At 41.5% G+C, this 22,386-nt stretch overlaps 1 protein-coding gene and 1 non-coding gene across 3 annotated transcripts; both read right to left on the bottom strand.

Annotated features, from left to right (window-relative positions):
• Positions 1-3,466: 3,466 nt before the first annotated feature.
• On the bottom strand, positions 3,467-19,637 carry IFT46 (intraflagellar transport 46). Of its 2 annotated transcripts, XM_057695691.1 has the most exons (12): positions 19,498-19,637; positions 18,665-18,761; positions 14,589-14,668; positions 12,390-12,526; positions 10,680-10,754; positions 10,472-10,565; positions 9,890-10,018; positions 8,719-8,840; positions 8,291-8,357; positions 4,810-4,870; positions 4,441-4,526; positions 3,467-3,954 (listed from the first exon to the last, which is right to left on the bottom strand). In XM_057695691.1, the coding sequence occupies exons 3-12, from the start codon at positions 14,631-14,633 to the stop codon at positions 3,859-3,861; spliced, it is 912 nt and encodes a 303-aa protein (XP_057551674.1). In that variant the 5' UTR covers positions 14,634-14,668; positions 18,665-18,761; positions 19,498-19,637; the 3' UTR covers positions 3,467-3,858. The 2 variants fall into 2 exon arrangements, with proteins under 2 accessions (XP_057551674.1, XP_057551673.1); XM_057695690.1 differs by lacking the exon at positions 3,467-3,954 and having other exon boundaries at positions 3,967-4,526.
• On the bottom strand, positions 9,540-9,612 carry TRNAE-UUC (transfer RNA glutamic acid (anticodon UUC)). Its single transcript has one exon. It is a non-coding gene; the product is annotated as a tRNA-Glu (tRNA).
• Positions 19,638-22,386: the final 2,749 nt, after the last annotated feature.

Below are 22,386 nucleotides of genomic sequence, written 5' to 3'. Positions count from 1 at the left end.
GGATAAGAGTTGCAAGCATGTCTACACACACACACACACACACACACACACACACGATGAGATACCTGAAAGCTGAATGGAAGTTGATGGGTAGTTAAAGGGGAACTGGACATTTACTTAAAGACTCCCTGTTAATATCTTTAGGTCTTTTCTCTTTGGCTGATCAATTTCCCAAGGGAGGACTCTTCCGATATTCTGCTTTGGAGGGATAAGCCTGGAAGAGGCCTGAGGGTGTCACTGCTTATTCCTCTATTTTATCCTCATTTTAAATATGGTCCCTTATTCCTGTCCTCAGAGTTGCTTGGTATTCTCATGTCCGGAGGCTCCTTCGTTTAAAGGGGGCTATCTTCTGTCGGGGTAAGGAGATGGGCAGCGCAGATGGGAAGGTTCTGGGGATCTAATCTTTCTACAAACCTTCAGCCAATCCTACTCTGTCTTTAGCCTCTCCCTGCACATGTGCCATCAGACATATCCGGCACTTAAAATTCCTGATCCTTTCCAGGATTCTGCGGTGTCAAATGGCTTACTTCTTGGGGCTTCCTAGGTGGCGCAGTGGTTGAGAATCCGCCTGCCAAAGCAGGGGACACGGGTTCGAGCCCTGCTCCAGGAAGATCCCACATGCCGCGGAGCAGCTAAGCCTGTGCGCCACAACTATTGAGCCTGCACTTTAGAGCCTGTGAGCCACAACTATTGAGCCCATGTGCTGCAACTACTGAAGCCCACGCGCCTAGAGCCTGTGCTCCGCAACAAGAGAAGCGACGGCAATGAGGAGCCTGTGCACCACAATGAAAAGTAGCCCCCACTCGCTGCAACTAAAAAGAGAAAGCCCGCATTCAGCAAAAAAGACCCAACACAGCCAATTAAATAAATAAATAAATTTATTTTAAAAAAATGGCTTCTTATTGGTTTCTCTGTCCCTTTCCTCCACTGGAAATCAAATATCAGGTTTTTTTCCCCTCCCCCTGCCCAGTAAATCAGTTACCACTTGTCCATCTTTCAAAATTGTATTGCTCTCTAGTCTACAGTCATTTTCTTTCCTACTATCTGTCCTTGCTGGTTTATATCTTAAAAAAAAAATTCTTATACTGTCATTTTAGGAAGGTTTAAAGGAGGGGATGAAGATGTAAATACTTGTGTTCAATTTTTGTTTATAAGTGTTGAGAGCCTGGGATAGCAGAGGGGAGGGGCACTTTAAGCCAGGAAAACAGCCTGCATAAAGGTTTAGTTAGAAAAGGGAACTCACAAATCGTGTAGAGCATGGCAAGCAGGTTGGTTTTGTGGTTCACACTGGGGAATTAGGAAAACAAAGAGAATCTCACGGCAGGGAGAGACTAGCCAAAGTCTAAAAGGCCACATGGAAAATTTATACTTAGTAACATAATTATTATATCTTACATTTTGTGGCATTTAATCTTTTCACATATTTTCATAGGATAAGCCTAAGAGTTAAACTTAGCATTTGTTAGAACTTTCATAGCTAGAGTAACTGAGACAGAGCTGTTAACTTATTTTTCTAGGGTCACAGAGCAAGAAACCAAAAGGGAGTAAGAGATTTTGGAAGAGGAGAGAGGAGCCCAAGATGGAAGCAGTGACTGAAGGTGCTCACTGGGGAGCTCGGTGGATGTGCTGGGGTAGGGAGACAAGCTAATGGGCCCACGCATCAGCCAGTAACTCAGGCAGGAAGTATAGAGGATCTCATCATTTGCAGGTTCTGTATTTGTGACTTCACTCACTAAAAGTTATTTGTAATCCTTAAATCAATACTTGCAGTGTTTTACAATCATTTGCAAACACGCTCAGAGCAGTGAAAAATGTGTCACCTGACACGTACCTTCCCAGCTGAGGCTGAACAAGGCGAACGTCCTGACTCCTGGTTTCAGCTCTCACACTCTAAATGGGTGCCCTTTCCAAAGTCTATTTAGTGCCTCATTTTTTGCTTGTTGCTGGTGGTTTCACTGTTTTAAATGGCCCCCACGCATAGTGCTGAGGTGCCGGCTAGTGTTGGTAAGTGTAGTAAGGCTGTGATGTGCCTTACAGAGAAAGTGCAGTAGATAAGCTTCATTAGGGCATGACTTACAATGAATCAATAGTTGTTGACGAAAATGACAGAGGTATATAGGAACCTTACCTTATATTTCCCCCCTGGGAGCAGTGGTTCAGGATTTGCTAATTCAGTGTTCGCGATGACTTCATAGAACATAGCTACTGCGAATAACAAGAATCGACTGTACTTACTAGTGCTAAGTCTTAGCTCTTGCCAAAGAACAGTCTGATTGTTCCCTGAAAACCTGATGGAGAATCTGAGTTCCTACCACATTTTGCCTCTCTCTTTCCTTGAGTGAAATGTGAGCATTCATGTTATCCATCTGAGAGCAGAGCACCTGGTGCCAACATGGTGTCAAAGTGAGGCCCGAGCTCAGATGTTCCTGCTCAGGTTCAGGCATCAGAGTTGGCTCAAGGGTCTGGAAGAAACGATTCCCCTTCTGTCACAGGTTTCTTGTGTATATATTAGGCTGTAGCATTTTAATGTAATTTTCCCCTCCAATCAGTTCTTGCCCCGCACATCATACTTGGCTCCATTACTCACCCAGCTGCTCAGTTGAACCAAAAAACCTGGGAGTCGTCCTCTCTCTTCTCTTCCATCCCTCACAACCACTCTCTCACCAAGTTCTGTTGGTTCCACCTCTCCTGGTTATTTACCTGTTGTCTCTTACCCCACACCCTCCCTTCTATACTTTATGCTGCTTGATTTTCCAGATTCCCTTGCCAGCTGTTCAATTCTGCCAGTGGGAGGCACTTGGCAAGACGGGAGAGGGTGGGAGAGAAGAGGCAGCAGCCCTAGGCCAGGGTGGCTGCAGCCCCAAGTGAGGGGCTGCAGCCCTGCTCAGTCATCCTGACCGCTGTTGCAGCTCCTCGGTTTCCAGCCCCTGCAGTGGACACTCCTCTTTAACCTTTTGTTCCTTCAGCACCTTCCATTCTCCCTTTTGTTTCTTCAGCCCTTTCGACACTTTTGTAATTAATTTCCCATGTTTAACATCCTTTGTCAGAAATTGCTAGTATGGTTTCTGACTTCCTAACTGGAGCTTAGCTGATATAACCTCCAGAATATTTCCTGAATCTGTCCATCTCTACCACTACCACTCACTCCAATACACCATCATCTCTCCCCTGGGTGACTGCAATAGCTAGGCTCCCTGAGACCACAACCAGACAGGTCTGGAGCTAGACAGGCAGGTAGGCTGTAAGTCAGGCAGCACTATCTGGTGGGAAACCCCTGGGAAAAATAAGTCCTGGGAGAAAAATGTTTCCCCTCTATTGCCAACCTTGGAGGACTTGGGTTTGATTTTATTTCACAAAGTTGATTTGCTTAAACTGCTATTACTTAATGCCTATTCGTAGGCCAAATTCCTTATCTCTGCCTGTTCTCAGTCTGCCTTTTTCTCTTTCATATTAAAGGACAGCAGGATAACCTGAAAGATAAGAGCATTTTATTTGTAAAATTTTTGCCAACTAACTTTCAGAATGAAAGAAAATAATTTTATTGCTATCTCAAAAAGAACATCTTTTAAGCCTTCCTCCCAACCTGAGCATCCTGGGATTCCAGGTGTTCCAATGCTTCTAACTCAAATCCCCACAGTGGTGTCGATGCATAATTCCCAGGGGAAGGAACTCTGAGACAGGCATTAGCATTTAACCACCACGTGCAGCTTTCTGGCAGAGAGGGTAGTAAGATGTGCACTCTCCCTGAATCAAGCTATGAGGCAGGCGAGGCTGCCAGTTGGCTGACAACGATCCTTCCTTCTCAGATGGGGCAGAGGAGCCAGCTCAGCCTTAAAACAGAGCGATATGAGAGGTGTCTCAGCTGAAGGTTAATGTCTCTGCATCTCCAGCTTGGGAGGTGGAGTTGGATGGAGGGGTGAATGCTTGCTTGCCTTCAGCTAGAGCTTTAAAATGCTGTGAGGAGAGAGGAGAGGGAATGTGAAGGATTGGGGATATGCTAGTTACTACATTTTAGCAAGAACTAACCTCCTTACAACCCTTTAAGCTCCAATTTTCTCCCAGTTCTACTTCCAAAACAATCCTTTGGTGTTGTCTTCGAAAAACAGCTAGAAATGTGCCCTACCTCCTTCAAACATGAACCCCTTTTTTCCTTGCTTCCTGCTTCCATTCATTAGGCCACTTGGTTCTCCTGTAAGAATGAGCGTCCACTGTAGATCCTCACCTAGGCTTGTCTAAGGCCCACATCGCTTCTTCTTCCCCTTCACTTACAAGCCCCACCCCTGCCTGCTTTGCAGTTCCCTTCGTTATGGGGAAGGGTGATGGTAACTCCAGGCAGAGACATTCTCCATTGTCACAGGACAGAATCACAGCAGACCCATAACATTGGCAACAGAAGCAATCCTCACTACAGCTTAAGTCAATCTCCAATGCTGGTCTTACCTGTGAGTTCTTGAATTCTGAGTAGAGGGAAAAGAGCAGATGGAGGGACTGAATTCGACTCTTGTAGACAGGGATATCTAGGATGGCTGAAATTGAGAACTACTGTGAGCAGAAACAAACAAAAATCCAGAAACTCTGGGGCATTTCTGTTTAGGATACCCAGTCCCCTCCCAGATGGGATATGCTACTATAACTCTGGGGGTTAAATACCAGGCAGGCAGTCAACATAAACCCAAATACCACCCTCAAGTGCTGCCAAATAGCACAACTGGCTTCAAGTAAAAGCTGTAACTCAGAGTAAACAAGCCTTTTCAACAGCCCACAATGAATTTATCCAGAGACCGTCAAGGAGGAGATGGAAGGGCTTACCACAGATCATGTCAATGTACTCTGCCAGGCTGCAATCAATCTCTGCGGTGGGCAGGCTCACCTAGGAGGGGCATGGGATGGACCTGAGTCAAAAGGCTGAAATTTCAGGGGTCCTAACATCACTCTCTCTCTCTGAAGAAAAAGAGCATAAGGGGTGTCATGGGCTGAACTGTGTTCCCCCCAAATTCATATGTTTAAGTCCTAACGCCTAAGTGCCTCAGATGACGTGACTGTATTTACAGATATGGTCGTAAAAGAAATAAGTTAAAATGAGGTCATTAGGGTTAACACTAATCCAGTATGACTGGAACCCTTATAAGAAGAGGAAATCAGGACACAGACACATACAGAGGGAAGACCATGTGAAGACACAGGGAGGAGAGAGCCAAGGAGAAACACTCTAGAAGAAATCAACTCTGCTGACAATCTGATCTCCAACTTTTAGCTTTCAGAAGTGTGAGAAAATAAATTTCTGTTGCTTAAGCCACCCAGTCTGTGGCAGCCCTAGCAAATAATACAATGTGCCTTTTTTTTTTTTCCTGATTAGTACAATGGAATCGGTCATACTCATTAACCACCAAAGCAGCAAATGATGTAACAGGACCAAAATACTTTATAAATAAAATACACTGGCATGCAGTCTTCCTGTGTATATTTGTGAAGAAACTGGACCCAGGTTATGGCCAAGTATTTATAGTTACTTGGTGTTATAAGGCCTAATGGTCCTTGGTCACCATAGGAACAGAAAAAATGACATGACACTTCAGATGACAGGCTCCAGATCTAAACCAGTCATACTGTAAGTTTAAAAACCATTGGCTTCTTAAAAATGTTTTGTTCTCTTTTTACAAAAATCAGAGTATATGTTTCTGCAATTTCCTTTTTCCACTTAACAACATGTCATTAATATTCCTCTGTATCAGAGCAAAATAACGCCAAGTGATATTCCATTGTGTAGTATTTCACTGCATGGATGTACTACAATCTGTCTATTCAATTTCCTAATCAGACATTTTTCTTCAGCTACAGCTTTAAAATGCTATGAGAAAAGAGATTATTTTCAAATTTTTTGCTTTCACAACGTCTCAATAAACATGTACATAAAAAACTGTTTTCATGGAGCTTATAATTTTAGTAGGGAGAAACAAGACAAAATAAGTAAGGTAAACAGTATGTTAGAAAGTAAGTATGTACAGAGTGAAGTGAGTAAGAAAGAGAAAAACAAATATCGTATATTAACACATATATGTGGACTATAGAAAAATGGTACAAATCAACTGGTTTGCAAGGCAGAAAGAGAGACACAGATGTAGAGAACAAACATATGGACACCAAGTGGGGAAAGCGGGGAGGGTTGGGAGGGGAATGAATTGGGAGATTGGGATACCAAATTGTACACTCTAAATATATGTAGTTTATTGTAAAAAATAAAAAATAAAAAATTGAAAGAAAAAAAAAGAAAGTATGGAGAAAAAGCAGGGAAAGAGCTTGGGGAACTTGGTGCTGCAATTTTGCTCAGCTTTCTTTTCTTGATATGTGAGAGCTCTTTGCTTGGATAGTAAAGTTGTCACATATATATGTAAGTAACTTTTCTTGGTCCATCACTTTTTTTTTTGGCCACGCCACTAGGGATCTTAGTTCCCCAACCAGGGCCTGAACCCTTGCCTTTGGCAGTGAAAGCACAGTCCTAACCACTGGACCACTGGGAAGTCCTAGTCTATCATTTTTAAACTTTGTTTATGGTAACTGTTGGTACTTAGAATTTTTTTTAATTTGAATTTTTTTTCAGCTCTTTATTGGAATATAATTGCTTTACACTGTTGTGCCAGTTTCTGCTGTACAACAAAGTGAATCAGCTGCACTTATACATATATCCCCATATCCCCTCCCTCTTGATCCTCCCGCCCACCCTCCCTATCCCATCCCTCTAGGTCATCACCGATCATCAAGTTGATCTCCCTGTGTTATGCAGCAGCTTCCCACTAGCTATCTATTACACATTTGGTAGTGTATATATGTCAATGCTACTCTCTCACTTCGTCCCAGCTCCCCCTCCCCCTTCCCCGTGTCCTCAAGTCTGTTCTCTACATCGGCATCTTTATTCTTGCCCTGCCACTGCGTTCATCAGTGAACTTTTAATGTGTATGAGTCTAAACTGTCACATTTTCCATATGACATTTAAGATTCTTATTACGCAAAGAAACACCTATTCGTCCTAATAGTATTAAGTATTTCTCCTATTTTTACTTTGACTGTTTAATTTATTTGGAATCCATGTATGCATATGGTTGAGGCGTAGATCTATTTAATTTTTCTCAAATGGCTGGTCAGTCATCTCATGGCAACCCATTCTATCTCTAATCATTTAAAATAACCATCTTTCTTACACAAAAAACTTCCACATTTACATGGGTTAGTTTCTGGATTGTCATGTGCTGCTGATCTGTTTCTATTCCTAACCAGTATGTTATTGTTTTATTTACTGCAGCTTTGCAATGTGTTTCTAATATCTGACAGGGCAAATCCTCCATCATTTTTTCCCTAAAATTTTTATGCTTAGTCTTAAAAATTGATTCTCTTGGATAAACTTTGTTACCAAATTTTCAATTTCTAAAAAAATGCAGTTAAAATCCTAGCTGAAGTGGCATTCCACTTCCACGGTGAACTGGGGAGCACTGATGGTGCTATGTGACTGACCCCTCCCTTCCAGGAACACGGCTTGACTCCTCGTTCACTCAAAGCTTGTGTCTGCCCTTCACTAAAGTTTTATAATTTGTTTTCAAAAAGGTCTTGACAATCAATTTCTTGTTAAATATATTCCTGGGCACGTTTTAAAAATTCAGGGTCATTATGAATAGGACATCAGCTTCCCCAAATAGCATATATACCTCTGTGGAAAAGGTGGAGTCTAAAGTAATAATACAAAAGGTATGTATGTTCACAAAAAAGTATGTTTATAGTAACAGTATAGTAATATTACAGAGTAACTTGTAATAACCCAAAACTGAAAACTACTCAAAAGACTATGATAGAATGAATAAATAAATTGTCATGTATTCAAACAATGGAATACCATACAGTAATGAGGACAAATGTATAACCGCAAGGTATGAAACAACATGCATGAATCTCCATATAGATGAGCAAATAAATAAGACACAAAGGAACATAATGAGATTTTGATAAAATACGAAACAGGCAAGCCTAATCGCTGCTGTTAGAAGTCAGGATAGTAGTTATGTTGGGAAGTGGAAGCCTGAGGGGGTTTCCAGGATGCCGGCAATGTTCTGTTTTTTGGATCTGATATGTTGGTTATACAGAGGTGTTCAGTTAGTGAAAATTAATCAACACTTATGTATATATTTCTGATTTTATATTATACTTCAACTTAAAAGTTGATAATAGTAATACAGGAAAAGAGAAAACACTGGGCCGCAGAATGTATGCCACACTTTCTTAGATCCTGCTACCTTCCACTCACCTTTCCCAAAAGCTCTTCAAACTCTGGAGACCATTCCTGCATCAGCGTGTCAATATCGGGCATAGGCCTAGAAGTAGAGGTAAATGTGACAGAAAATATGGGCCAGTATCAGCAATCTCTGCATCAAGATATTCTAGGCTGAAGGGAGGTTCTCCATGTGGCACGTTAGGATTTCAGAAGAACAAAGACTGGGTGGGCCAAACTTACCCAGGACTTGGGGTTTAGAGAAGCTGGCTAAGTAATAATACCAGATAACTCATAATCTTTATGTCTGCAATCTTAGCCAATAGTGGCCAGGATCCACAGGTCCTCAGGCTGATACAACTCAAATATGTCCCAGCCTTGGAACCCCTTTCTCAGAAGCAGTGGCTTCATAGGTGGTTAAGGTTACCAAGGGTTACCATGGTGAAGAATGTGCTATTTCTTACCTGGTGTAGTGCACAGTCGCAGGGGGCTTGGAACGGTGTAACTCAGAGATACTCTCAATCCACGTGTCAATGGCTTTGGGATTCTTTTCTGCATCTTCCAGGCTCTTTACTTTCATGTGTTGCTAGAAAAATAAAAGGAAAGCCTGGCTGATGGCACTGAAGGATATTTTTACTCTTGTTTTTACAGAGTGGCTCATCATATGCTGCTATTTCATAATCAAGGTAGCTGATGAAAAGAGAAGCCTGCCAGTAGCCAAATGAAGATTACAGGAAACCCTGATAAAATCTTCTGGAGCCAGGGGAAGGGGGCAGGACAACAGGACAGGAATGACCACAGCGAGGTACCCTTTCACACCTACTAGGATGGTTATAATAAAAAAGACAGACAATACCAAGTGTTGGTGAGGGTGTGGAGAAATTGGAACTCTCACTCATCACTGGTGGGATTGTAAAATGATTCAACCACTTTGGAAAACAGATTGGCAGTTCCTCAGAATATTAAACAGTTTCCATATGGCCCAGCAACCCAACTCCTACCTATATACCCAAGAGAAATAATAATATATGTCCATGCAAAAACTTGTACACGTTCACAGAAGCGTAATTAATAGAAGTAGAAACAATTGGTAAATGTGATAGACAAAATATGGTACGTCCATACAATGGACTATTATTCACCCATAAAAAAGGGAATGACGTAGTGACCAGGGTTTAAGAGCAGGGGCAATGAGGAGAGGAGTGACTACTAATGGGTATGGGGTTTCTTTTTGTTTTGTTTTGTTTTGTTTTTTGGCCCCACCTCACAGCTTGTGGGATCTTGGTTCCCTGGCCAGGGGTTGAACCTGGGTCCACAGCAGTGAAAGTGCTGAGTCCTAACCACTGGACTGCCAGGGAATTCCCAAGGGGTTTCTTTTTTGGAATAATGAAAATGTTCTTAAATAGTGGTGATGATTATACAGCTCTGTGAATATACTAAAGATCACTGAATTGTACAATTTAAAAGGGCGAATTTCATGGTACGTAAATTATATCTCAATACAACTGTTACTGAATAGGGCTGCTTGAAACCATAGTCCTTTTTTAATAGGCAGTAAGTCAACTGTTCAAATACTAGCAAGGCTTCCGCTCTTGGCTCCCTGGCGCTGGGGCCTCTGCTAGACTAGAATCTTACTGTGATATTGTGCTGTTTGGAATTCTCTGTTAACCAAAGTGAGAGCACTGTAGGGTCCGACTGTTTTGTAGAAGGCTCGTCCAATACCAACAGGCCAAGGTTGTCAGGCTTTCCATCAGGACGTGGAACCTGGTTAGGAGAAAGGTAAGAAAGCAGAGAAAAAAAAATGAGAGGGACATAAAAAGGCACACTTGTTTCCAATAAGCTGAAGAGGAAGAACTCTTCTGAGTCATCATTATTGCTCGTATTAAAAAGCATGCCTGTATGTCATGCTGTACTAAAATCCTATCTAGGAAAAAATATATAATCTATAGGACCTTAAATATAAACCTGAAGTTATGGATAATCAGGAGGCAAGTATATGACAAATTTTTAATGCATAATGAGATAATCAATTATTTCCTAATAGCAATGAGTATAATTCAGAGTTGAGAGCAAGTTGAGAACTCCAGTGAAATGAAGAGTATATATCAAAGTAGCTTTTGCTATTCAAGGAAATTAGTGGAACTGTTAGAGTAATAGAGTAATGGAGGGGTCAGAAGAAACACATAAGGAGTCATTTTTAGGATGTTCTGACTGTACCTTTAAGAATGCATCAATATCTCCGACAGCTGGGATAAAATCCGGAATGAAAGGTTTCAACTTGTGGTCCAGGTCAATCAGCTGAGGTGTATACCTAGGAGATATTGCCATGGGAAGGTGGAGACTGTCAGAGAAACTCTGTTATTTAGGGGAGTAATGAAAGGGCAAGGCAGGGCTGGGGGTCATGGTGGGAGGGCCTGGCACTCACCTACTAATATACTGGAAGAGTTCCTTAATCTCAGCAGAAACTGGCAAGTGCTCATAATCTGCAGGATCATAGGCCCTGGGGAAAAAGGAAAATGTGGTTCAGGGTGGCCAGAGGAGAGTATGGGTTGCTGGGCCCTGGTTCAGCCCGTGTTTACTCTGACCACAGGGCACTAGACTCTGAACCTAGTTTCTGCTCCACCCACATCTGCCTTTTCTGAGTGGCTTGCAAGGAAACTTTAAAATGATTATAATTAGCTCTCAGTTATCTCTGACAATGAAAGAGAAAGAACTACAGAAAATCCAAAACATAATTTCAAAAAATTTTAGAATGTAGCAGAAATTGTTTTCCCTTTTTCTTTAAATGAAGGGGATAAAAAGATGAAATAAGATCTTAATTTCTGACATGAAAATGGTTTGCCCCAAGAAAAAAAAGGAATTTTTACAAAGATGTTTTTCAGTGTAATTTATAAAAGTAAAAAATGAGAAACAAAATGTCCAACACTTGAGAGATGGCTAGATATGTCAAGTTGAATATTGCAGTTATTAAAAGATTCTTGTATTGATACATGAAACGTATACAATAAAAAAATAATAGAGTACATATTAATGACTATAGTTAAGTAAAATGTAATGAATTAACAAAGTATGTAAGTGACTTGGAAAGTTATTTAAGGTTCTTCTGGGGAGAGTTGCTTAACAAAAAAACTAAATAGATTAATGACTTAAAACTTACACTTCCCCAGACTGTAATTTACAGAAGCAGGATCATGAAGTAAACTGGGAAGCATGAAAAGTCAGTCTGGTATTAAGCATTTGCCTAATTTTCTTAGTGTCTACCTTCAGGTGGATAATTCAAAGGTAACTATTTTTATTTTTATTAAACTACTTCATTGAATAAATGATGCATGCACATGATAGGACATAAAAGGTACAAAATGTATACGGTGAAAGTTATGTCCCCTTCCACCCTGTCCCCTTGCCACCAAGTTCCCCTCCCAAGAGTAATTAGTATTATTAGGTCCTAGGGTAGCCCAGAGATAGCTTATGTAATATTGGCTTTATACACATGGCAGCTGCAGCATAAAGACTTCTATACCTTTTAAAATGTAACAATGTCCCTTGGAGATTGTTCTTTACAGTGCATAGAGTGCTGCCTCATACTTTTTAATGGCTAGAAAGAATTCTACTGATTGGCTACACCATCATTTATTTAACCAGTAATTGTATTTTAGATGAATGGGCCTTAGAATCTACTTTGATTAAAACCGACAGGGGTGGGTCATGATTATTCCAGCACAAGGGCTGGAACAGAGTGAGGAGCATTTTTATTGGAACATCATCCAGGAACATTTTACCTCGACATGGGGCTCTGGACGCACCTATTCTCTACTTGTCCTAAAAGGGTCTGAGCCTAAAATAGAAACGCTCCTGTGCATATATGTTTTCCTTGCTAAACAGTAATGCTTTGGTAAGTGTATAAATTTATCTTCTCTTCCCTAGAATGTGAACTCCTTGAAGTCAGAGACCATCAGGTAAACTGACTCAGCAAATCCTTGTGAAATCCCTGAGCTCATTACGTTGGGTTTCTGAGCATCTGATAATCCTAAATGGAGGAGATTAAAAGAGCTGCTGGAACTTCACTTCTCACCAACGTCCTCCTGTCCAGTGTTTTGAAGGAGGCGTTCTCCTCCTCGGCAGGGGGCTTCCTCACCCTTCCAGAGGTGCCCCGTGCTCTTCACCATCCTCCTCCTCAGAATCAGTTTCAGATGAGTCGTCGTCGTCGTCGTCATCGTCTTCGTCTTCACTAGAGCCCCGCTGGGGTGTCAGCTGCGAGGCCGGCGTCTTCTCCTGAGACAGGGCGGGGGAGGCACAGAAAGGTCCAGGTAAGGAGAAATTTAGTGCGCCTTTGCCTGGTTCTCTCCTAGAGCTCTAACCAGAACACTCCCACCTGGCACCAATGCACTGGAAAGAAGAAGGGCCTCGAGAACGTTCTTCTGCTCCTGCTTAGCGACTACCTGAGTCCCCACTTTCTATAACCGTAGTCTCTTCCTCTGCTTGAGGCTTGGGTATAAACTTTATGCAATACATAACTCTTTTACCTATTACTTAGGAGATTCTGAGAACTCTGCACAAGCTTTATCTAGTCAGCTTCAACTCTAAAACTGAGGGCCCTCTGAAGAAGAAAGCAACTCTAAATATAATAGTTGTTTTGGGAGGAAATGGGGGAAGATGAAGTGGGGAAGACACATTTTGGGGAATCTTAACACCTGCAAAGATCACAAGGAGGAAATCTAGTATTTAATGTGCAAGACTGCCCAGAGTAAGCTGCTTGTAACTATCTAAAGAAGAAAGTTCATAATCAACCCCATTCCTGGATTCTGACTAGCAGTTGCAGAGACGGTGGGTTTTCCCTTTCCATTCAATGGGTAGCTGACCTATCCATGGTTCCCCTCCCTTCCCCTGTAAGTTAAATGCAGTGACTGTACATTATATCTCAAGATAAGAGACTCTTCTGTCCTTGGCATTACGTTCTACCTTTCTGAGCTTCTGGTTCTCAATGTACCACCCCACCCTCAAGCTGACGAGAAGGGGTGAGGTGGTGCTTGGGCTTGCTGGGGCAGTTGGGACAGGGTCCATGTCTTTGTCCCTAGGGCCTGGAGCCTGTGGCATGCCCTCACTTAGGATGTAAAGGGTGGCCAATTGGCCTCCTCTAAAAATAGGTTTTCAGACTTCATGGTGGCGCAGTGGTTAAGAATCCGCCTGCCAAATCAGGGGACATGGGTTCGAGCCCTGGTCCGGGAAGATCCCACATGCCACAGAGCAACTAAGCCTGTGAGTCACAACTACTGAGCCTGCACTCTAGAGCCCACGAGTCACAACTTTTGAGCCGACGTGCTTTAGGGCCTGCGTGCCACAGCTACTGAGCCCGTGCACCTAGAGCCCGTGCCCCACAATAAGAGAAGCCACTGCAACGAGAAGCCCACGTGCAGCAACAAAGACCCAATGCAGCCAAAAAAAATAATAAGATAAAATAAATAAATAAATAATAAAAGTAAATAAAAAACAAAACAACATAACCATTGGACCATGTGCTAAGGCTAAACACAAGGGCTGTTAGTGCACATGTGCAAATTTAAGGTGCTCTCTGGCTAGAGCTGTAGGTGTCTTCTCATCTTGCTTTTAGAAATGGTGATTTTCTTGGTTCATAGAATAACAACAAAGTGACATCTGGGCCTTAAGACTTCAAAACAAGTCTGTTTCACAAAATATGGGCAGTATCACAACTGTTGACAGTGAACAAATGCCAGGACCAATCATTCGAAACTTGCTTTATCATAACAATTACTTGGAATGCTTGCTCAAAATATACATTTGCAGGCTTTTACTTTCAACATTCTGATTAGGTAGTTTGGGGTGGGGACTGGTAATCTGTTTTTCCAATTTTTAAAAAAAATTTATTTATTTACTTATTTACTTATTTATTTATTTATTGGCCATGCCACTCAGTATACGCGATCTTAGTTCCCCAACCAGGGGATCGAACCCATGCCCCCTGCAGCGCATGTACAGAGTTCTAACCACTGGCCCACCAGGGAATTCCCATCTGTTGTTTTTTTTTTTTTTAAATAAGTACTCAGTTGATTATTATGACCAGAAAAGTTTGTGAAACACAGGCTGGTGTTAAATGAAATTTCTCACCAAATGTCAGCTATAACAGTAAGCTGTATTCCTGAAGGAGAGTCAGAATCTCAAGGCTCTTGGCCCTTGACTGTCCTCCATGAGCTCAAAGTCCCCCAACCACTGGAGGTGAGTAGTCAAGAAATGTTTGCTACTGAACTGGTGTCATTTCAAACCAACTACTAAAAACTCAAAGCAGAAATGTCACAAGCAGCTGTGGGTTATACTGCACCTTGTTATTCTCCTCTTCATACTCATCGCTGCTGTTATCAGCCATAGTCTTGTTAGGAAGTTGGGCAGGACGAGGAAGTCCTTGGAAGAAAAGTTTTCCCTTTAGGTTATTGTTAAAATGACTTTCAAAGACAGATATTTTTCATTTATAATATTTTATGCTCTAACCTTTTTACAGAACAGGGTTTATAGGAATATCTAGCTGAAAGACAGGAAACTGAATTCTAGTCATGGCTCTGTCAATTCAAGATATATTTACTAAGCATTACTATGCTTAAGGCACTAGGTTAGACATTATGCTAACTGGTTATCTGCCATTACATAAATAGTATAAAATCTTCACATATTGGTGAAATGAGCTTAGAAATTAGTAAAGCAAAAGGAGTGCTAGATTTATAGCAGAAGACTGGGTTTATAGGACAACTCTATCACGTGGACAAAATGACTTAGCCTCTCTGAGTCTCAGTACTCCCATCACTAAATGAGGTCAGTAATATTTCTCACTCAGGATTGTTGTAAGGATCAACTGAAAAAAATTTTATGTGGAAGGAAATGACCTAGTTCCTGGCAAATAATAGTGACAAACATGAATCTGAATCAGTGTCTATAAGATAAAAACAATAAAATAGTCTGAACAATTCAAAGCATAACCAGATATAAGATATTATTAACTGGCATGAAAACATGTTCAATGATTTCTAAGTCAAATAGATGCTCATTAAATACCATTTTTCTGCCCTTTTTTAAAAAATATTTATTTATTTATTGGCTGCATTGGGTCTTCGTTGCTGAGAACGGGCTTTCTCTAGTTGCAGTGAGTGGGAGCTACTCTTTGTGGTGGTGTGGGGGCCTCTTATTGCAGTGGCTTCTCTTGTTGCAAAGCACGGGCTCTAGGCTCTTGGGCTTCAATAGTTGTGGCACATGAGCTCAACAGTTGTGGCTTGTGGGCTCTAGAGCAAAGGCTTAGTAGCTGTGACACATGGGCTTAGTTACTCCATGGCTGTGGGATATTCCTGGCCCAGGGATCGAATCTGTGTCTCTTGCATTGGCAGGCAGATTCTTAACCACTGTGCCACCAAGGAAGCCCTCATTTTTCTGTCTTTTAAATTGCCTAAATTGAAAGCAAATTATAATGTCCACAGCTGGCAAGATTATAAATATGCTCAAATCAAAAACCTGGGTGTCGCGGGCACAGTTCTTAAGGTGCTAGCCTACTGTGTTCCCCCTTTGCCTGGCAAAGAAATAAAGCCACTCTTTCTTTATTCTCCATAAAACAAACAAACAAACAAAAAACCTGGGTGTCATGGGACTTCCCTGGTGGTCCAATGGGTAAGACTCCATGCTCCCAAGGCAGGGGGCCCAGGTTCCATCCGTGGCTGGGAAACTAGATCCTGCATGCCGCAACTAAGAGTTTACATGCCGCAACTAAGAAGCCGGCATGCAGCAGCTAAGAAGTCCGCATGCCTCAACTAAGACCCAGCACAGCAAAAATAAATAAATAAATAAAATTTAAAAATAAATAAACAAATAAATATTAAACGAAAACAAAAAACCTGGGTGTCAGATAACCAACAAGGACCTACTGTATAGCACAAGGAACTACACTCCATATTTTTTAATAACCTTAAGGGGAAACAATATATATATGTGTGTATATATATAAGTAACTGAATCACTGTGCTATACACCTGAAAGTAACACACTGTAAATCAACCATACTTCCATAAATAATATGTATGACAGGCATTAAAAAATTAAAAATTAATTAAAAATAAAAAAATAAGTAGGTCAATGACCAGGTTTAAAACAAAAACAAAAAAAACACCTGGGTGTCTAGGTATACATACACCCAGGTACTCAAAAAAGATACTTGTACACCAATGTTCACTGCAGCATATTCACAGTTGCCAAAAGCTAGAAACCACCCAAGTGTCCATCAACAGACAAATGGATAAACAAAATGTGGTTATGCATATAACGTAATATTATTCAGCCATAACAAGGAAGGAAATTCTAACACATGCTACAGCATGAAAGAAACTTGAAAATATTATGCTGAGATAAGCCAGACAAGAAAGGACAAACACTGTATGATTCCGCTTATGCAGTATCTACAATAAGTAAATTCATAGAGGCAAGGGAGTTACTAGCTGCTGGGGGTGGGGAAGGGAGAGTTATTGTTTAACAATAACTCTGTTCAGGATGATGAAAATGTTCTGGAAATAGAGAGTAGAGATACTTACACAACAATATGAATGTACTTAATGCTACTGAATTGTACACTTCAAAATGGTTAAAATGGTAAATTTTATATTAGGCAAATTTACCACAATAAACAAACAACCCTGGATATCATCCTTGATTCCTAACTCAAAAGCTAAATCCAATCCATCAGCAAGTCTTAGTGATCCTACTACAATACCTCTAGCATTTGCCAGTTCTCTCTATTCTCAACTTCCTCACAACATCTAAGCCACTATGACCTCAACTCAGCTATGATGACAGTCCTTCTAACTGGCTCCTTGCTTTCACCTTTGCACTTTTCAATCCATGCCATGCATAACAGCAGTATGATACCTAAAGCCCTGCTTGTTATCCCTCCCATTTACCTCTGAGGCTACTCCCTCCTACCATATGCTGGTCTCTTTCAAGTCCTCAAACTAGCCCAGGTTCTGGCATCAGGGCCTTTTCACATTGCACTAGCTGCTCCCTCTTCCTGGCCTACTTTTCCTCAATGTCTAAATCTTTTCAACTTTCAGTTTCAAACATCACCTCCTGAGGTCTTCCCTGACCCCTCCATCAAAAGTAGATCCCACTCCTCACCAATATGCCCAATAACATCAAACTCTTTGCTTCCAGCAATGCACTCAATGCATTTGTTATTGTTTATTTATTCATTTAGCATCTGTCTCCCATAATTACAGCATCAGAATGGCAGGGTCAATGCCTCTTTTAATACTGTATACCTGGGAACTCCCTGGAGGTTCAATGGTTAGGACTCCGAGCTCTCATTGCTAAGGGCCTGGGTTCAATCCCTGGTCAAGGAACTGAAATTCCACAAGCTGCGAGGCGTACCCAAAACAAACAGACAAACAAAACTGTATACCTAGTGCCAAGAATAAGGCTGACAGATAGTAGGCATTCAAAAACCGTTTGTTTAATAAATGATGGTGTCAAGTCCTCTAAAAATATTCTGTTGAGATTTTAATTGGAATTGCAGGTTAAGGGCAGGTAACTGAAGCATCTTCAAAACTGAGCAAAAGAGGGTTTCCCTGGTGGTGTAGTGGTTAAGAATCTGCCTGCCAATGCAGGGGACAGGGGTTCGAGCCCTGGGCCAGGAAGATCCCACATGCCATGGAGCTATTAAGCCCATGAACCACAACTATTGAGCCCACGTGCTGCAACTACTGAAGCCCACACACCTAGAGCTCGTGCTCCACAACAAGAGAAGCCACCGCACTGAGAAGCCTGCGCACCACAATGAAGAAAAAGCTCGCATGCAGCAAGGAAGACCCAATGGAACCAATAAATAAGTAAATTTATTAAAAAAAAACAAAACTGAGCAAAACAGTTTAATAAATTAAACAAACAAACATGAACCCCTGGCAGACTGTAGGCAGAATAGTATCATGAAGCAAATGGTGATGGAGAACACTGGTTAGGTTGGAGGAAGATCCTGCAATCCAGGTGGCTCTGTTTTCTCCCCCCTTAACTAGTTGGAAAATAGAAGCAATGGCAAGTAACTTGACTCTGAAAGCCAACATCTGCTATTATAAAACAGGAAATTCTTGGAGACAATCATGAATCCATCCTGCAACCCTCAAGGAGGTACCTACCAGGGTCAAACATATTCTCCATGTGGTAATAGACAATTGTTTTGTTTCTGTTTCTAAGTTCTAAGCTAAATGTCATTCATGAAAGATCAACAGTTTTGATTCTCATGGTTTATTTGGAGATGACTTTTTTTTTTTTAACAAATTTTGGTTTATTTTTAATAACCGCTGGCTTACAATTGCAAAATAAAAAACAAAATGGAAAACAACAATTTCTCTTCTTTGCTCTTCATGCCTCTCTTACCTTTGTGTCTTGTGGTTGGAGTATAAATACTTGCAACCTCTTCAGAGTCGTTAATCTCTAGACGCTCATCATATGTCTGGTTTTCGACAATCTTGGTCTAAGCAAAAGGAAATATGATTACACAGCTCCTATCACGGGACATTAAGCACTCTGGGGGGAAGTGGATTCCAAACCAGCATTGGTTCCTCTTCCTTACCCAAGACACCAGTTTTACCTGAAACCTTCACCACCCCCCCCCCCAATCAAACTTTCCTTAAGGCTTCTTGGCCCCAAGTCAAGCAGTTAAGTCATTCTGCCGCAGCCCTTATCTAGGAACTGCTGGCAGGCTGGCTGAGGAACGAGGGAATCGTGGAGGGAAACTACAGCCAACTTCCGCAGCAGCTCCCCAAAGCTGTAAGAGACGCGCGCAAGGGCAAAACAGTATTCGTCCGTAGATAGTGGCTCTCTCCTCCTGTTCGCTCAGTTTCGCAAGGCTGCCGGAATTTCTCAGGGGAAGCTGTAATGGCTCTAGAAAGAGTTCTGTCTCTGGGGTTACCTGGGGGGAGGGGCGTTCCCCCAATAGAGGGTAAACTCCAGTCCCATCCAAGAATCCCAAAAGCATCACCCTCACCCCCACCACCCCACCCCTGTCTTGTAGGTCGGATCCCACTTAAGTTTCTTGGGGAGTAAAGGAAGCAGGATGGTTGGTGATGGCGTGAAGGAAGGGGAGGAAGAACAGTTGTCAAGAAGATGGGAAGAGGTGGACGGGGGTTGGGGAGAGGGAACGGGAGTACTTTGTATTCCTCTACCGAGGGAGAAAGAGTTCTCTTTCTGCTAGGGTGAATAGGAATTACCTGTAGCCCCTCTGAATCCGTCTCCTCTATATGGAAAGAACCCCAGCCTAGGGCTGGGGTCTCACTCCAATCTCAAGCCAGGCCACCACCTCTGCTTGGAAGAAGGCCAGAGCTTCTACTCTGAGCAACCGGCCCGTTGTTAGTCGCTAAGCAAAAAAAAAAAAAAAAAAAAAAAAAAAAAAATCGCGAGACGTTCTTAAACTCTCGTGAGACTTCCTCCGCTCGCGCGTTACGTCTTTTTCACCAATTGAAGGATCCAAGGGAGGATCAAGAGGGGCTCGGATCTTGTTTTTCTAGGGTTTCAATAAATTCGTCTGTGGCGGCATCTAGCGGCCGGAGGCGGCAAAGCTGACGAATGAATTTCGGTTCGTGTAGTTAGGCTCCCAATCGGGAAATAAGGTGTGTATTCCCCCACCTGGCCCCGACAAGCATCACTGGGTATGTAGTTTCTACTAAGTCAGCCCAATCAGTCTTCAGGTAAACTTGGGAGTTTGCTTAAATTCCTACACTCCCCACAACTAGAGAAAAGCCCGCGTGCAGCAACGAAGACCCAATGCAGCCAAGAAAAATAAATAAATAAATAAATAAATAAATAAATAAATAAATAAATAAATAATTTTTTTAAAACCCCAAAACAAACAATACGGTTTGATATATATCCTTCCAGACATGTAAAGTTTAAAAGTTTTCGAGGTTTGTAAAGATTCTACTAGAAAGCCATTGGAAATGGAATTGAGAAAATTAAGAATGAGAATTCTATAATGCAGTGAGTGCTCAAGGGTACAGGTTGTGAAGTTGAGCAGCCTTTGCCTGAATCCTGGCTGTGCTACTTTCTAGCCCTGAGACGTGGGGTAGAATGGTTTTCCTCCCTGTACCTTGGTTTCCCCACCTGCAAAAGAGAGGTATTAATGGTACTTACCTCAGAGAATTCTTGTGAGGATTAAGCGAAATAATCTGTGTGAAAAATGTGTAGCGCCTGGTACATTGTAAGTGTTCAATAAACACTGAGTACACAGGAGCTATAGAGAGGTGGTGTGACATGATGAGAACAGCTGAGTTTGAATCCTGGCTCTACCACTTGCTGGCTGTATGAATTTGGGCAAATGTACTTCTTTGATCATCAGTGTCCTTATCTGGATTGCTGTGTACAAGGCGTAGAGATAATATGTGTAAAGTACCTGACATAAAATAAACACTCAATAAAAGATTGCTGTTTATCCATTTATTGCAGCAATTATAAAGAGTTGAGCCACTAATGTGGGGTAAAATAATATAAGGAAGAACTGCTGAATCACATATAATCTGAAAAGTCTGACATTTGGCCTGGAAGAACTACCAATACAATCAGAAGACAAGATTTGCATCTGTTTCCATTATAGAACTAGAACTTTGGGTACGTTTCTTAAACTGGTCATCATTTTCTTCATTTACAAAATGGACATAAACATAGTAACTGCCCTGCTTTCTAAACATTTTTTTAAACAAGATATAATTTACCATAAAAACCATAAAAAGTCACCCTTGTAAAGTGTACAATTCAGTGGTTTTTAATATATTCACAAAATTGTGTAACTACCACTTGTAACTAATTCTAGAATATTTTCATCACTCCAAAAAACAAACCTCATGAGGCAGCCCCACGTGGGTCTCGCTGCCACAGAAAACAAAACAAAACAAACAAACAAACAAAAACCAAAAAAACCTCTCAGTCCCTGTTTGTCCCCTCCCCCAGTCCCTTACAGCCCTACTTTCTGTCTCTATGGATTTGTCTATTCCGGACAATTCATAGAAATAGAGTCGTATAAAATGTGGTCTTTTGTGACTGGCATTTTTCACTTAACATAATATTTTCAAGGTTTATCCATGTTGTATCATATATCAATACTTTATTCATTTTTGTGACATAGTCCATTGGGTAGATATACTACATTTTGTTATTCACTCATCAATTGATGAATGATGGACACTTGGATTGTTGCCATTTTTTGGCTATTATGAATAATGCTTGTATGAACATTAGTGTACAATTTTTATTTATTTATTTTTCCCCACGTTGGGTCTTGGTTGCTGCATGAGGGCTTTGTCTAGTTGCAGCCAGCGAGGGCTACTCTTCATTGTGGTGTGTGGGTTTCTCATTACAGTAGCTTCTCTTATTGCAGAGCACTGGCTCTAGTTACGCAGGCTTCAGTAGTTCTGCTGCAGGGGCTTAGTTGCTCCACAGCCTGTGGGATCTTCCCAGACCAGGAATCGAACCGGTGTCCTCTGCATTGGCAGGTGGATTCTTAACCACTGTGCCACCAAGGGAGTCCCTCGTATACAAATTTGTGTGTAGATGTATGCTTTTAATTCTCTTGGGTATATACCTAGGAGAATTGCTGGATCACATGATAATTCTATGTTTAACTTTTTGAGGAACTGCCAGACTGTTTTCCAAAGCAGCTGCACTAGTTCATGCTCCTATGAACAGTGTAAGAGGGTTCTAATTTCTCCACATTCTCCCCAACACTTATTATTACAGCCATCCTAATAGGTGTGAAGCAAGAGTTTTGATTTGCAGTTTCCTAAGGATTAAAGATGTTGAGCATCTTTTTATGTGCTTATTAGTCATTTGTATATCTTCTTTAGAGACATGGCTATTTTGGCCATTTTAAAGTTGGATTTTTTGTTTTTCCATTGTTGAATTTTAAGAGTTCTTTATATATTCTGGCTACTAGTCCCTTATGAACACCACTTATTTTGTACATCAAATGATATAGTGGCTGTGAGAGATTTATAAACTGCAAGAGATGTCGCAAATTAAACGAAGGCGCTGACGAACAGGGAAGTGACAGAAACCAGCGGTTGAAGGCGGGAAGTCTATCCCCCAGCCTCTCTGGCACAGTCTGCGTT

Source organism: Hippopotamus amphibius, chromosome 9 (assembly GCF_030028045.1).
Source record: "Hippopotamus amphibius kiboko isolate mHipAmp2 chromosome 9, mHipAmp2.hap2, whole genome shotgun sequence".
NCBI lineage: Eukaryota > Metazoa > Chordata > Mammalia > Artiodactyla > Hippopotamidae > Hippopotamus > Hippopotamus amphibius.
This window is presented reverse-complemented; position numbering and strand designations above follow the sequence as displayed.

What these genes read in the sequence shown, in the direction of transcription:
- IFT46 (XM_057695690.1), bottom strand. Translation starts at nt 14,633, where the DNA reads ATGGCTGATAACAGCAGCGATGAGTATGAAGAGGAGAATAACAAG. An exon ending in CACGGGGCACCTCTGGAAGG is followed by an intron (nt 10,755 to 12,389) that starts GTGAGGAAGCCC and finishes CTTTTTCCCCAG; the next exon opens with GGCCTATGATCCTGCAGATT. An exon ending in TTGAAGAGCTTTTGGGAAAG is followed by an intron (nt 4,871 to 8,290) that starts GTGAGTGGAAGG and finishes TGCCCCTCCTAG; the next exon opens with GTGAGCCTGCCCACCGCAGA.